Source organism: Oryzias latipes, chromosome 19, assembly GCF_053564925.1.
Source record: "Oryzias latipes strain Hd-rR chromosome 19, Olatipes_Hd-rR_3.1".
NCBI classification, from domain to species: Eukaryota; Metazoa; Chordata; class Actinopteri; order Beloniformes; family Adrianichthyidae; genus Oryzias; species Oryzias latipes.
This window is the reverse complement of record NC_136255.1, coordinates 19,719,267-19,735,659: the sequence shown is the minus strand read 5'-3', so window position 1 is coordinate 19,735,659 and position 16,393 is coordinate 19,719,267. Positions and strand designations below refer to the sequence as shown.

The 16,393-nt window shown below is 36.2% G+C and overlaps 1 protein-coding gene across 1 annotated transcript; it reads left to right on the top strand.

The window, feature by feature from the left end:
* Positions 1-459: 459 nt before the first annotated feature.
* LOC101156687 (integrin alpha-M-like) lies at positions 460-16,393 on the top strand. Its single transcript, XM_023949277.2, has 30 exons — positions 460-604; positions 3,296-3,398; positions 3,523-3,620; positions 3,952-4,022; positions 4,126-4,240; positions 4,354-4,478; positions 4,646-4,794; positions 6,138-6,288; positions 6,475-6,625; positions 8,199-8,269; positions 8,347-8,467; positions 10,082-10,218; positions 10,310-10,450; positions 10,528-10,749; positions 10,832-10,965; positions 11,066-11,208; positions 11,981-12,141; positions 12,225-12,350; positions 12,488-12,558; positions 13,040-13,181; positions 13,261-13,353; positions 13,419-13,498; positions 13,575-13,661; positions 13,736-13,805; positions 13,902-14,000; positions 14,078-14,158; positions 14,244-14,354; positions 14,439-14,537; positions 14,623-14,733; positions 15,497-16,393. Exons 1-30 carry the CDS (start codon positions 568-570, stop codon positions 15,557-15,559), a joined length of 3,363 nt encoding a protein of 1,120 aa, XP_023805045.1. The 5' UTR covers positions 460-567; the 3' UTR covers positions 15,560-16,393.

The following is a 16,393-nucleotide window of genomic DNA, read 5'->3' as shown; positions in this document are numbered from 1 at the left end:
TTAAAACTCAATCTATAAAAATAAGGTGCTTGATCCAGCTTCATAACAGAACAGTAAAAAGGGTGAACAAGGTTGTTTGTTGTTGTTTGAGTCAATTGTGATTTCTCTGTAATCTACTTAGACTTGGATTGGATGTACAGCTATCCACACCTGGATTGTGTGATCTCGTGACATCACCTGCCATACTTTAAATATTGCACGTTTAATGTTTTACAAGCACCCACTTCCTTTTTCCAAGTGAGCTCAGCAACACGAGAAACCACACAAGCTGATGTTGAATACAAGTCTTCTTCCTGTTGTATAACATTGTTATTCTTATTTTCATAATCTATTTTTTGCACACATACCCAATTTTTCTGTGTTTTTTTAATTGGGTGAAAGAAAAGTACTGATCTAATATGGAACATGATGGTATTGTGACTCCACCTACAAGTTAAAGTTTCTCTGTGTGCCTGATTTTTGCATTTTGCTTTCAGCCTCTCTTCTGTCAGCAGAAGTGGCTCCTTCCTCAGTTTTCAAATACAGTTGAAACGTAATCGCTTTGCTAACTTAAATGGAAGTTGCACAATGGACTGGATAATTTTTGTAACAGTGTACTGCTCAGGTAGGAGATGTCTATAATTTTTCACAATATGTCACTTTACCAATTTATCTGCAATTTTCAACACAATTATGAATTTTTTTAATTTTAATTTTGACCAGAAATGGCTAAATTACATGATGCAAAATGCTGTGAAATCAATTGTCAATATATTGTCTTTAAAAAAAAAAAAAAAATTTAATTAAAAGGAACTGATGTGATTGGCTGTAATGTGCCTCTGAATAGGATACCTACAGTAACACTGTTCCTGATGTGTGAGAGCTACAATCTTTGCAAGTCATTTATTTGAGAGAAAATTGTAACTACCAAAACTAGTTTTAATTATTTCTACAAAGAATGTAATTAAATCACAGAAGGATAAATATAAAAATGTTTTGTGTTTAAAAGAAAGCTATTGTCCTTTCTGTGCAAAAAAAAAGGAAATGACCCAGTTATAAAAAAACACACAATAAGCAGAATGAAACAAGACGTTTAACAGCTAATTGAAAAAAAAAAGCAAATACATCAGCAAAATAAGATAAAAACCCTTTCTGAATTTCTGAGAGGCGGATGGGGAAACAATGAATAGCAAATGAGAGAAAGACTGGAGGATAATTAAGTTTTGTGGGCAAACCTGAACTTTATCACAAACAAAAAGATGCCGGGCAACAAAGGGTAACTCAAATCTTGCAAACTAAAGACAGAAAAACAGATTTCACCAGATTTGCAATTCCTGTAAAGAAAATGCGCCTGATTACTGCAAGCAACCAAGATATTAAGTATTTTAAAGCTCCATGCCCAAAAATACCTGGTTTAAATATGGATGTATCATGTACCTTTAGGTTTCATAAACTTAGTGACATGTAGCTGCTCAAACGCTCTTCAAATCATCACTAGGTGACCTTAAAAGATGTAAAAACTTTGTTTATTAAGCAGGACCATTAATTAAACCAAAATGTAAATGAATTGGAACTACAGTAGTTTTAGAGATCGAAGCTTAAATGCATTTGCAGTTTTCACAGTACTGTTTTGGAAATTTTATTCACTTTTTTATTCTCAAAACAAAACAATTTAAACAGCAAAAAAAGACTTCTCTGATATAATCATTGAACAGAAGAATCCCAGTAAAAGACACAGGCTCTATACTCATTGAATCATGGGTAATGGTCTCATTCATTTAATAGCTTTTTATAGATTATAAAAGTTAATAATTATCTTTCTAGGGACTTTTAATGGCTATTTTTTAGATTTTAAAAGCTTTTTGGTAGCTTTTAACTAGCAGTTTTGAGAGGATTAATGGGTAATAACTTGGTGTAATTCGTTTTGATTTTTAAACAGCTTTGTATTATATAGCTTATCGAAGTAAATTAAATGCTTTTAGAAGTTTTAGAAGCCAACAATAAAAATAGCTTTTGAAAGCTATTTTTATTGTTGGCATTTGAAAGCTATTTTTAAAGCAGTGAGATGTTTTTAAAGTGTTGTTATATTTTTTTATAGGTTGCATTACTTGTGTTTGTTGCTTTTAAAAGTTTTAAAAGAGCTTCTATAAGCTTTAAATAACCTTAAGAGTTCTAGTAACTTCAACAGCATTTAAAGCTTCTTGTAATTCCCGTTTAGAAGAAACAAACTGTCACAAGAACAGGCAGATGGCTGAATCCAAATGCAGCAGGTTTATTAGCTCAGCTAGAAGTCCACAAAGCTAAATCCGGGTCAGGCAGGCAGGAGTCAATAACAGGCATCAGATCATCAGAGGAGAGACAGGATGGTCAAAATCCAGGCGAGAGTCGGGGCAGGCGGCAGGCAAACAGAGTCAGGGTCAGGAGACAGAAGATCAGATTAAAATAACGATAGGTATGAAAGACAGAAAGGCAAAGCCGTACTTCTCAGTGCAGAGCTTAAGTGTGCCCTGGTTGGTTGAGTGAATGAATGGATGAACGAACGAACGGATGAATGAATGGGTGAAAGAATGAATGAATGAATGTCAGTCAGATGTTCAGACTCAAAATGTGGTTTGAACTCTGGAGATGTTTCCCCCTAGTGGCCAGAGGGGAAGACAGACTTCTGACTTCTGACGCAGACACTTAACACAAGGTTTTGAGGAATCATGGGTAATTGCTTGATCTAATTAATTTCACCTATGAATTTTTTCAGAAAAAGGTTAACTATAAATAAACTATGTTGGTTTTTGGTACAAAAAGTAATATCACACTTTTCACAAGGGAGCTTTGATTGCATCTTAACATCTGCTTTCTTAGGAGGAGAAGCGCACCAAATATCCAACAATGCTCGAGTTATGGGATAACATACTCTGATTGCTTTTTATCGTCTGATTCCTTTCAGCTTTCAGACAATAAAGGTGCATTTGAGAGAAAATTCAAGGAAAAACAAAAGAAAATAAACAAAATAGAAAATTCAAACAACCCTTATAATTATTTGAATAGTCTTCTAAACTGTTTTTCTCAAAAAAATACAATTAAATAATTAATTTGCCCTCCCAGACTGATAATTAGCACAACTGCATGTGCTTTGCAACATGAATTTTCCTGGAGTAGCAGTTTAAAATTTGCCTTTTAGTGTCATCTGGTGGTTAAAACACTTAAAAAGATACTTGTTTCCTGCAAAAATCATTGGGAAAGTTAACACTACAGAATGCAAAGTTTCACAGTTGTATATATTACTTTCTGTAGCAGTAATGTTTGCATGTCTGCTCTGCAGCAGTAAAAGTCAGTCTTAGTTCCTCTGTGGATCCTGGGGCTTGGAAGTCTCTTAATAATACGGCTAAAGGTTTTGGCTACCAGGTGTCTCAAAGAAAATCAGGGTGAGTCAAAACCTTTGATGCATTTTTGAATTTGGAAAATATTATGCAATACTGCTGCCCATCCTTTACGTCAAACTTGAACCTGCCTATTCCCTCGCATGCTTGTCTGGTTCTGTCTCTATAGCTTGCTTGTTAGCGCTCCCTTTGAACAGGTTTCATCAACTGAAAGGGGTCAATTATTTAGCTGTTCGCCTGACGGTTGCGAACCTACGTCAGTTTTGGGTAAGAAAAACTCAATTTGTAAAAGGTATTGTGAAGGATGTTTTGAAAAAAACAAACAAACACTTTTTTTCCTCAGAATAAAAAAAAGACAATGGGACTGGAACTTTAATCTATACTGAATATGTGCAGGACATTGCATGTTTTTATGCAGTAATTTTACAAATTGTTATTATTTCAAAAAAAAGTGTAATACAAAATCATGCAGCTTTTTTCTTAATATTTTAAAACTTTTGGATGTAATGAAAAAATAGACTCATTGTCAATACATACATATTTGTCACTTTAAAGCTGTACTTTTGACTGAAAGCTTCAATAACGAATGTTTTCCCAGTGCCAGCAAATGCTGTAAACCTGTCCCTTGGTTTAAATATGATAAGCAATCCTGAAGACCAGAGTACCATGGTGAGGTTTTGAGGACTTTCAATAAAAAATAAATATTTCCCTCTTTCTTTATTTTATTTTTTGCTGAAAGAGCTTGACAGTGCAAACATTGTGTGTATTTCAGATTTGTGGTCCTAGTGTTGCCACGGAATGCAAACTCGTTACCTTGTACGGTGGTCTTTGCATTGGAGTAGATAAAAACAACAAATTCCAACAAAATATTCCAGATAAAATGGAAGGTAAATACTATTGAAAAAGTGATTATAATATTCTTTTAAATGCAATTCAACATCTTCTGCGAATCAGCAAAAAAAGGATACGTTCTAAATGTTTTTTTTTTGTTTATTAACAGATTGTGGTGAAAGCGACATTGCATTTCTACTGGATGGCTCAGGCAGTGTACTTCCAGAAGATTTTGTTACAGTGAAGACGTTTGTGAAAAACTTGATGGATTCTCTCAACCAAAAAGGCACAAAGGCAAGAACTAAATTCAAAAGGAAAAGAAGAAGAAGAAAAGATGAATTCTAATTTTTTAAATTTTCCAGAATTGTTCTTTCTGAGTCTAAATGTTGCCTTTTGAAAACAGAGAAAAGCAAAAATTATTTTATTTATGCCTTTTCGTAAATGTGCTTTTTCTTTTCCAGTTTGCAATTGCTCAGTTTGCTAAAAAAGAGCAGTTTACCATCCATTATAACTTCAATACCTTTCCCACTCATAACTGGAATGAGACGATACATGGAATACAGCATTTGAGAGGACACACATATACAGCTGCAGCCATCAAGTCTCTTGTGTAAGTACTTTAGTGAAATGTTGGAAAAACATGAATTCCTGCTTTCCCATAATTCCCAAACTTTTTATTTTAGATTAAAAAAGGTCAAACTAATCGTTGACACTAAACTCCTTTCTAGTTTCTGGTTGATTTTTATCTTTCATTTTATCTAGACAGATTCTGGATTATTTAGGGATTTAACTGGCATTTACTTTACTTTGTATAAACCTGATATTCTTCTTACGGAGCCACTCCTTGGTTCTCCTGGCTGTGTACTTGGGGTCATTGTCATGCTGGAAAACTTGGCATGATGCTACCACCCCCATGCTTCACAGTAGGAATGCTATTCTTGGGATGATACTAAACAATCTTCTACCTCCAAACACGGCGAGTGGAATTAAAACCAAAAAGTTTTATTTTGGTCTCATATGACCACATGACTTTCTCCCATGACCCCTTTGGATCATCCATATGGTCACTGGCAAACTTAAAAACGGCCCTGGACACGTGCTGGTTTAAGCAGGGGAACCTTCCGTACCATGCATGATTTCAAACTATAACGTCTTGGTGTATTACCAAAAGTAACCTTTAGAAACAGCAGCCCCAGCTCTTTCTAGGTCATTGATCATCTCCTACTATGTAGTTCTGTGCTGAGTCTGTACTTTTCTTAGGATCTCTGAGATTCCATGATGTGAAATCTTGCATGGAGTCCCAGTCTGAGGGAGATTACATGTCATGTTTAGCTTTGTCCATTTTCTAATAAATGCTCAAACAATTGATCTTTTCTCACCAAGCTGCTTGGAAATTGCAATGTCGCTTTTACTGGCCTTGTGGAGGTCTACAATAACGTCTCTGGTGTCTTTGGACAGCTCTTTGGCCTTGGCTATGTTAGTAGTTGGAGTCTTACTGGTTGTATGTGGTGGACAGGTGTCTTTATGCAGCTGACTTCAAACAGGTGCTAGGATAATAGGTGGGGTGGAGATGGACTTTTTAAAGGCAGACTAACAGGTCTTTGAGGGTTAAAATTCTAGCTAATGGACAGGGGTTCAAATACTTGTTTGCAGAAGTAGCACACAAATAAATTATTTGAAAAAATATGCCAGAATTTGTAGATAAAGTCTCTCACAGTGGACATGCACCTAAGGTAAAAATGTCAGACCCCTGCATGATTTCTAAGTGGGAGAACCTGCAAAAAGATGTTCAAATCCTTATTTGTTACACAGTAAATCAGTTACAAAGGATCCAATATTTGCAGGAAGCAAGGCTTAGAGGCAGAAAGCAAAAAGTTGATGTTAGTGTTTTAGTGGTGCACTTTTTAAATAACTGTCATCATTGTGATAATGTATATGAAATCTATTCTACAGGGAAGATTTGTTCACTCCTTCAGGGGGTTCCAGGCCAGATGCAAAAAAGATTTTGATAGTCATCACAGATGGAAAGTCTTCTGACCCTGAAGATTTACCAGCAGCATTAGCTGAGGCTGAAAAAAAGAACATTACTAGATTTGCCATTGGGGTAAGCTACTTTTATCTGTCAACCTAGTTTAAGAAGGAACTTTAATGGTCTTATTACTCTTGTTATAAATTCAAAAATTCAAAATTTGAACAGGAACAATCAATTCTTCAAATTGTTTTCACTATATTTGCTTATGCTTAAATTAGAACCTGAATAAATATAATTTGATTCTATATCTCTTTGTAGGTGGGTTCAGACTTTGAGAAGACAGAAGCAAAAGAAGAACTTAATAACATTGCATCTCCCCCTCCAGAAAATCACGTGTTTCAGGTGGAAGGTTTTAATGCTCTTGAGGAGATGCGAAATAACTTGGAGATCAAAATATTCTCTATTGAAGGTACTATTCTGGTCCTGCCAAAACAGATTTAAAGTCCTGCTCCCAAAATATTTTTTATCTATTGTAAAATTGCTCCCAGTGCTCTTTTAATTATGATTATGCAGTTTTCAGCCAACATTTAAAAAAACAAGTGTATTTTTTCAAGACATAATTTCTGCAGAGTCGCTGGAGCTCATTAGAAATTGGCCTCTGGGTTTTTCGACTGTTGCAGCGGAAGTTAGCTTCTCTAATTTCCCAGCATTCCTTGTTTTATACATTCTGTCACTAGCTCATAGCACCTCATGAGCCCAAGCGAACATTAGGGTTGAAAAACAAGAAACGGACAGCAATATCAGAGTTATACTGCTGTACAGTTTTAAAACCAGATGGCAGCTCAGATGAGGAAAGGAAGACATCAATGAAGACATTTGTCTGCAAGTGCAGAATGTAGAAATGCAGCAGAGAAGGGAGGCTTTCTTCTGCTCCATCATGATTTGAATATAAAAAAAAAATAATCAGAAATTCAGGTTTAATAATTCTTTCATACATGTCCTCCCCCGTGAGAAAAATGCAACCAGAACATGTTAAAAACAACATTTTCATTGGACTGGGTCTTTAAACAGTGGTGGAGCTACAATTTTTCTCTGGGGTGGGGGGCTTTGGAAGGGTGAAAAATGAGAACAGCAGAGTGGAGGGCCATTACAAATGAAAATAAATACGTATTTCCAAATGTTTCATTATCATTATTTTTTATAATAAAATAGTTGTTGTTGCTGAACTGCTTTTACAAATGCTTAAAGGAGCTTGTATTAACCATTTCTTAATCTTTGTCAAAAATAGGACTGTTGACTCAAAAATGGGAGAGTGCTAACCCTTCTGGATTGCCCCCCTAGCTCCACCCCTGGACTCAAATCCCTTTTCCATTTTAAAAATCATTAATACAGGACTATTTTGTGTCAAACAGGATTGAGTCATATTTTCTTCCTTTAGAAACCTCAGAGACCCACTATAACCATCTTTTCATCTATTTTAAAAGTATTCCCAGTGGTCCTTTAATTGCAATTATCCAGGTTTTTACCAAAAATTAGAGTTGTTGGCGGGAGAAAGCCTTCCCTCATTTTCCATCATTCCTTTGTTTACACTCTCTCCTGATGGCTTACAGCACCTCACAATGGCAACTTAACAGTATTGGAGCTATCCAGCCATCGAGCTTTGAGCGAAATACCAAATCATACGAGGAAAGCAAAGACAGACCTGGATCTAGTCGTCTACAAGTAGATGCATCAGAACAGAACGGTGCACGGAACCTGTGACCTGCTAACTGTGACAACTGCGTCAAAGCGAGGCTTTTTTTTTATTTCTTTTTTTCCCCTCTTTTTTCACCCTGATTTAAAAAAAATACTTTGAAATACTATTTTAATTTTTATTTTCTTCATATATGTCTTCCATCATTAGACAAATTCTACAAAAACCTCAAAAAACACAGAAAAACGATTTTTAATGGATGAAGAAAACAGTTTGAACCCCTTTTTACGGGGCACTGAGTGCAATGTGATGCTAAAAACTAACTTCTCACTTCATTTATATTTTGCAGGATCTAAAAATGGAACAAGACTAACAACAGAATTATCTCAGGAGGGGTTCAGTATGGCTTTTGTCCCCGGGGTAATTGTTATTTAGAAAACTTTTTAAAAATCAAACAGGATTTATGTTTTTTAACCAAAATTTCATCTCTGAAACAGGGAGTTCTGATGGGTACTGTTGGTGCCAACGAGTGGAGGGGGGGCTACAGAGAATACAAATACGATGGTATGATGTTAGGGTCCTATGAGCCTATGGATCTGGACCAGGACAGTTACCTTGGTGAGCAAATAGTATAATTTTTGCATGCAAAAACACCTTCTATGGACAGGACAGTTCTGCTGCCAAGTTATCGGAAAAAAAAAAAAAATATATATATATATATATATATATATATATATATATATACATATATATAGACAGACACATCTGACTGACTGACAGACAGACAACTTCTGTCTGAAGTTTAGTCTTCAACAAGTGAAATGCTGCTCAATTGGGTTAAGATCAGGTGACTGACTTTGCCATTCAAGAATATTCCACTTCTTTGCTTTAATAAACTCCTGAGTTGCTTTGGCTGTATGTTTTGGGTCCTTGTCCATCTGTAATATGACCACCCAATCAGTTTGGCTGCATTCACCTGGATCTGCACAGACAATATGTCTCTGAACACTTTAGAATTCATTGGGCTGCTTCTGTCCTGTGTCACGTCATCAATAAACACTCGTGTCCCATTCCCACTAGCAGCCACGCAAGCCCAGACCATCACACTGCCTCCACAGTGTTTTACTGATAATGTAGTGTGCTTTGGATCAGGAGCTTCTCCACGCCTTCTCCATACTTTTCTCTTGCCATCATTCTGGTAGAGGTTGATTTTGGTTTCACATGTCCAAAGAATGTTTTTCCAGAACTGTGCTGGCTTTTTTAGATGATTTTTAGCAAAGTCCAATCTAGCCTTCCTATTCTTGAGGCCATTGAGTGGCTTGCATCTTGCAGTGTACCCTCTCTATCTACTTTCATGCAGTCTTCTTTTTATGGTAGTCTTGGATGTTGATACGCCTACCTCCTGGAGAGTGTTGTTCACTTGGTTGGCTATTGTGAACGGGTTCCTCTTCACCATGGAAATTATTCTGTGATCACTGTGACCACTGTTGTCTTCCGTGGACGTCCAGGTCTTTTTGCGTTGCTGAGTTCACCAGTGCTTTCTTTCTTTCTCAGGATGTACCACACTGTTGATATTGCCACTCCTAATACTGTAGCAATTTCAGGAATGTTTTTTTCTTTTTTCTCAGCTTAATGATGGCTCCTTTCACCTGCATGGAGAGCTTCTTTGACCGCATGTTCTCTGTTCACAGCAAAATCTTCAAAACGCAAGCAGGAGTCCTCAAATCAACTCCAAGCCTTTGATTTGCTTCACTCATAATGACATAACAAGGGAATTGCCCACACCTGCCCATTCAATAGCATGGAAGTCAATTGTCCAATTACTTACAAGCCAATGAAATGAAGGGATTTTGTTTAAAAAATGCTTTAGTTTTTCACATTTTTATGCAATCTTATTGTTCAACCCATGGAATAAAAGCAGAAAGTCTGCACTTCAATGGCATCTGAGTTGTTTTATTTAAAATTCACTGTGGTAATGTACAGAAAAAAAAATTAAAAAGAATGTGTCTCTGTCCAAATATTTATGGTCCAGTATATGTATATACATATATAAATAATATGGTTCAATAATACTGTTACTAATTTAAAGGGGTAGAAAAGTGCAGTATATTTTGTAATACTTTGATAAATGGAAGATTTATCAAAGTATTGTAATTGTTATAATTTTCTACATGTTTTCTTTGACGAGTTAATTTATTTGTCTTTACATGACTGTCTTTGACTATCTTGTAGGCTACTCCATGGTCATTGCTAAAAACCAAATGGATATACTGACCATTTTGGGAGCGCCAAGATATCAACACATAGGAGCTGTTGATGTGGTTTTAAAAAGAAAATTGCAAAAAAGGATCCACCCCAAAGAGTCGCAGGTTGTTATGGCCAAACATGCTTCATTTGCAACTCTGAAAGACAGCAACAAACACAAAATGATCAATCTACCAAATGATTTGTGTCTTTGAGGTTGGACAATACTTTGGAGCGGTGACCTGTGCCATGGATGTGAATGGAGATGATGTCACTGATCTGATTCTTATATCTGCACCAATGTACAAAGAAGCCGACAGAGAAGGACGAGTTTACGTTTGCACATTGGTGGACAAGGTACAAATGTTTATTATTTAGTCGCATTCATTTGAAAATTGAAAAACTCCATTTTGTGCTTCTTGTGTTTCTGCCAGGATGTTGACTGCCACTTTAATACTGCGTCCTCACCAATCGTATTAAAAGGAGATGTATCTAAAGTAGCAAGGTTTGGATCTTCTCTTGCTGTTCTGCCTGACCTCAACATCGATGGATTTAAAGATCTGGCCATTGGAGCACCTTTGGAGGACAACGGTGAAGGCAGCGTCTACATCTTTCTCAGCAATTGGAGCAGAAGTATCAATCCATCTTTTTCACAGGTAGAGAACATCAGATAATCCAATAAATTTAAGAAATGTACACATTAAGCAGATACATTTGATCAAATTTCTCCATCAACAGAGAATCGCTGCTTCTCAAGTGCAGTCTGGATTGAAGTTCTTCGGCATCTCTATCAGTCAGCAGTCTTTCGATCAGAATGGGGATGGATTGCCTGATTTAGCGGTGGGGTCAAAGGGCACAGTTGTTTTACTCAGGTAAACTTAACTAGTTTCTGCTACTTATGGATATTTGACCAGTTTTGTAATTCTGTTTACTAGGTGAAATGTAATAGTAAGCTTGCTGCCTGTGTTCCAGATCCATGCCGGTTGTGAATGTAAAGGCAGAGGTTTCTTTCAGCCCAATCAAAATCCCAGTTCTATCTGATGACTGCTCCACGCCACTAAATAGCATTTTCAAAGTCTGTTTTACCATGACAAATGTTTCTGCAGTTACCACAGGTATTTTACTCATTACTAATGATGTGAAGACACGCCATGTTAAGAATGGAAGCACAACAAATGTTCAATAAAAGATGATTTTGACAAGGAGGGTGAACCGCAAACTAAACAGACAGCATAGATTTTTTTTTAAAGCACCGATAAGCAGAAGTTTCCCCACTATCAATTAATCTATTAATAACCCCTATTGTTAAAGTAAAATATGTCCAACACAAGAGGCCTTCAGTTCTCATCTGCCTGCCCAGGACAAGTAAAAAAAAAAAAAAAGAAGAAGTTTCCCCACTAATTACCTCACCATTGGAGCAAAAAGATTGAGTCAATAAGATGCTGCAACACCATGTCAGTTAACCGATAGTTCACACTGGACCAAATATGTTAAGCCCCATTTTTTTTGGATGTTCTAGTGTATTATTTATTTGTTTAAGATAAACCAAGCTCCACTCAGACTGATGAAGCCACGAGAGATGAAACATTTAAAAGAAAAAAGATTTTAGGTCCAGTTGCTATAACTCAGATCTAAGACATCAACATTTAAGTTTAATGTCAAATCCTTTGCAACTAAAAAGGAAAATTAACCAAATATATTTTCATATACTAGCAGTATATGAAAATATAAACACTAATGGCACATTGACAATATCTGGTAAATGCGTGTTTTTATTTTTCTCATTCTTAATTTCATCACACAAATTCTTTTTATAGTCTTGCATTAAGTCTGCTAAATTATTTCTATTTCTGTAAAAAACTCTAATTTATATTTGGTGTTTTCCAGCTAAGGCACTGATTAATTACAACTTAACATTGGATTCCAACCGGAAGGTTCCAAACAACCGCGCGTACGTTCATGAGAAGGAACAACGAAACCATTTATCTGGATCAGTGAATTTAGACCTATCAAAACCAGAATGCACTGATCTGCATGTCTTTATCAAGGTAAATCCTTGCTTTAGCTAAATAAAACTAACCATGACTCAGCATGACAAAAAGCTTTGAGTTTTGCTGATCTGTTCCTGCAGCCTTGTCCAGAAGATGTTCTTAATCCACTTTGGAATGAGCTCCAATTTACCTATCATGGTTTGGAGTCTGAAACAAATCTTAAACCAACTCTGAACAAAAGTATTCAAACTACTACACGTCACAAAGTAAGTCTTCCGAAATGCATTTCAGCAACATCCACAACAAAGTCATTAAACAGGAACAATGCCAGACTTAGAAACTTGACTTTCAAACTGCTAGACAACTGTGAACGTTGTGTCTGATTCAAAGTTGTCTTCCACAGTTGGAGTTTGAGCAAAACTGTGGGGAAGATAAAGAATGTGTGGACAACCTTAAAGTGGATTTTGATTTCAGGTGAGGTTTGGTTGCAGATTAAATGTTGATTTGGTTGTGGTACATCTTTATGGTAGTTTTATATAAAAGCTACTTTCTGTCAATGTTTTGATTATGTTTTTAAATTGGCCCGTGGTGGTGTGGGACCCAAAATGCAGTGGCAGAACCCTAAACATCAAACCTAACCATGTTTCCCATGCAGAAACAAAAATGTCAAAAAGCAGATGTATGGAAGTTTTGTAATTTTTCTTCTTGAAATCTAAATTGCAAAAATGCATTTTTGAATTGCAAATAACTGAGACTGGTGTCATTAACACAAATTAAGACGGCTGTGGATGATTTACAACCTAAATCTGTTGTCACTGACAGTGAAACCAGAACATGACAAAAACTGAAGAAACATCACAAAAATACAAGTGCAGGATCCTCACATTTATTCTTGCCTCAAAAGTCTTCTTCTAATATACTAATATTTCCTTTTACTGCTCATATTTTCTGCCAGCTCGTCGTTTGTAAAAGTGGGCATTGATGAACTTCTGAATATAACTGTATCACTGGAGAACAGAGGGGAAAACTCGAACAACACCCAAGTTATTCTCACTTATCCAGCTAGAATCTCCTACAGGATGTCCACAGCCCTGAAGGTGAAGCTTTACGATAAGCTATCAGGTTTATCCTTTCTGTAAAGTCTCTGACCCTCTGATGGTTTTTCTTTTCACACAGGGAAGAATTGAGTGCAAATCATCAGACAGTGAGGGTGGTGTAACTCGGGGAATCACCATTTGCACTGTTAACAAACCTATTTTCCAGGACAAGGTTGTTATTACTGCTTCATTTCAGTGTGTATGAAGAGCACCTCTGACCATTCGTTTCATTTTTAGGCTGTATTTAATGTGTCCTATGGGATTGGAACCAACAGTCAACTTGGCAGAAGGATCTTTGTCACAGCCAACGCCACCAGGTACTTTTCTGGCCACAGATTCTCCATTCATGCATCGTTACAAATGTTAACGCACACTTCGATGGTCCTGTTTTAGTGGGAATCAAGAGCATTCAAATTCAAGTGAACTCTACAGGAAGAAAGAGATTGGTGTGAAGTACAGCATACTGGTTACATTTGACAGGTCTGTCTTGTCCCAACTTGAACTGAATTTGAGGAACAAAGTTTAAACTTTAACCGTTTGTGCTCTCTGTCCAGCTCCTCTACCTACAGCAATTTCACGTTTGGAAAAAAAAATGAACCCAAACCATTCAACCAGTCAATAGTGGTGAGTTCCATCAGCTTTGCTCTGAATTTTCACCTCAGCTTTTTAAGTATTGTTAGATAACCAGTTTAAAATGTTTGTTCTTTGCTTTACTTCAAGGTCACAAACAATTACAGAGACTTAAATCTGACTGTTGTCCTCAAGATTCCTGTAAAGGTTGGCGAACAAGACATTTGGACTGACTCACAGAGTCTGCAGGTGAGCTTTGTCACTGACATAATAAATAAATCCAGTAGATTAAGGGGATATCAGGATTAAATAAAACCAAATTGCAGATTCCACATTGTGAAAAGGGAAAAGAAGAAGAGCCTGCTATCAGTGATTTTGTTGCGCAGATAAAGAAACACAAGCGAGTGGTAAGTGTACCTTTGGGATGCTCCTTTGTCTGAACAAATGTAGGTTTCATGCAGGAGGTTTTGTTTATCTACATGTCACCTACAGAACTGCTCTGTGGCCACATGCTCGGTCTTCAAGTGCAATGCATTCATGAAGAAAACTGATAAAAGGATGTTTACCATCTCTGCCAGTCTCAGTTCAGGGTGGATAGATCAGGTGAGTGATGTGTGGTCTGTGTCAACACCCTTTATTGTAAAGATACTGGAAGCTCAATTTAATCCCTTTTGTTCTTAATCTCAGATTGGACTTCCAGATGCCAAATTCCTATTGAACAGCGTGGCCATTCTGGAATACGACAAAGATGCGTTTGTCTTAAGAACAAAGTCTTTTGCTCGCGAGGTATTTTAACATTTCTCTGTTATTAGTATTTTTTTATCAGAGCAGAGCTTGAATTTGATCTTATTTGTGTCCCTCTGACTTTCAGATTGAAGCAGAAGTAGAGGTTTATTCTGAACCAAACTTCATTAAGGAGATTATTGGAGGATCTCTGGGAGGTTTCTTTTTTCTGATTTTGGTCACAGTCGGCTTGTATAAGGTATGGAACTGCAGGATCTTCAAAGACCCACTTGAATGAAAATCAGATTTTTTGTATTTTTTAACATTTTCCAATTTTTTTTCATGATGGAGGACATGTATAAAGAAAATTAAGTTTAAATCTGCTTTTTCTGAGTATTTCTTTATTCAAATCGTTGTGAAGCTGGCGCAAATAATAAAATGCTTGATTTTGTTATGCGCTAACCACATTTAGCTGGCCACAAGCTCCCTGCTCCTCTCCATTCTGATGTATCCACTTGCAGACAAATATATCTGTGTATGTCTTCATTTTCCTTATCAGAGCTGCCATCTGGCTCAAAACTGTACGCCTGGATTGCTCCAAAATTGCTCACCGTATTGCTGCGCCGCTAATGTATAGGTTGGGGTTGTGAGGGACTGTAAACTAGTGAGAGAAAGTGTAAACAAAGGGATGATGGGAAATGAGCGCAGGCTTACTCCCCACCAACAGTACCAGCGATAACTCAGAGAAGAATTTCTGATTAACTCCCGCCGCTCTGCAGAAACAATATCCTATACACAACAGTTTTTAAAATTTTGTCCAAGAACAGCATGACTATAATTAAAAGACCACTGGGAAGACTTAAAATACATATGAAGATGATCAGAGTGGGACTTTACATAATTAAAAAAGAAGCACACTAGAATTTTCATTTATGTTCTTTCTTAATTCTACATTGTACATTAATTTGAAGTACCATGCATGAAGAGCTTTTTGTGTGATTTTGATTGTTCACATTTTTCAGGTGGGATTTTTCAAGAGAAAATACAATGGAATGACTGAGGAATCAGCAGCGTTAAACGAATAAGCTCCAGCAGAGGGGACAACTTTCATATCATCAACGATTTCTGTCACTTTAAGCTCTTATTTTGAAATCTGGCAAAGTAAGTTCTGTAAATCAGTTATTTTTAAAGTTTTGGTGAATATTACATGTGGGTCCAGAATATAAAGAAAAAAAAGTTCACATGTAAATTTAAAAAAGTATTCGATTTAAAAAAAAACAACTCATTTTATGACATCTTAAAGTGTAAATATTTTTTCATCTATAATCAGCAAAAACATTTCATCTGTCCAGAGAAACAAATAGGGCATAAATATAGAGTTTTTATAACTGCACGGTTGGTGAAAAGTTGGTGTAAAGTGTTGGTGTAAAGTGGTGTAAAGTTATAAACCTAAGGTCATTATCACTTTGTAAATATCTGTACTACAAAACGTTTATTTGTGTATGACTGAAATAAAACATTGGAATACTCAAGAATAATAGTGATTTATATATATATATATGTTGATGTAAAGAGGCTAGATTTTCTTTCTATGAATGTCATAGGGACTATGAGATTGATGTATTTTCTGGTGTGGAGCAGGCGGTGTAAAGAAAGAGACAGAAGTGTGGTCTTCATTGTTGCTTTTTAAAGATGTTTTTGCAGCAGAGACTCAAGATCTATATAAGTCTACATCAACTTACGTTTGCAGTGAAACCTGAGACCAAGATGAGCATTTTTCAATGAAAAGTAAAATTTGCTAATGTCAAAAAAATGTAAACTGTTTTTTTTCCTTGTGTTCATCTGTTAATTTGTTAAGTGATGTTAATTCACACTATTTAACTTGTTCATAACAACGCCCAATAAAATAAGAGAAGTAA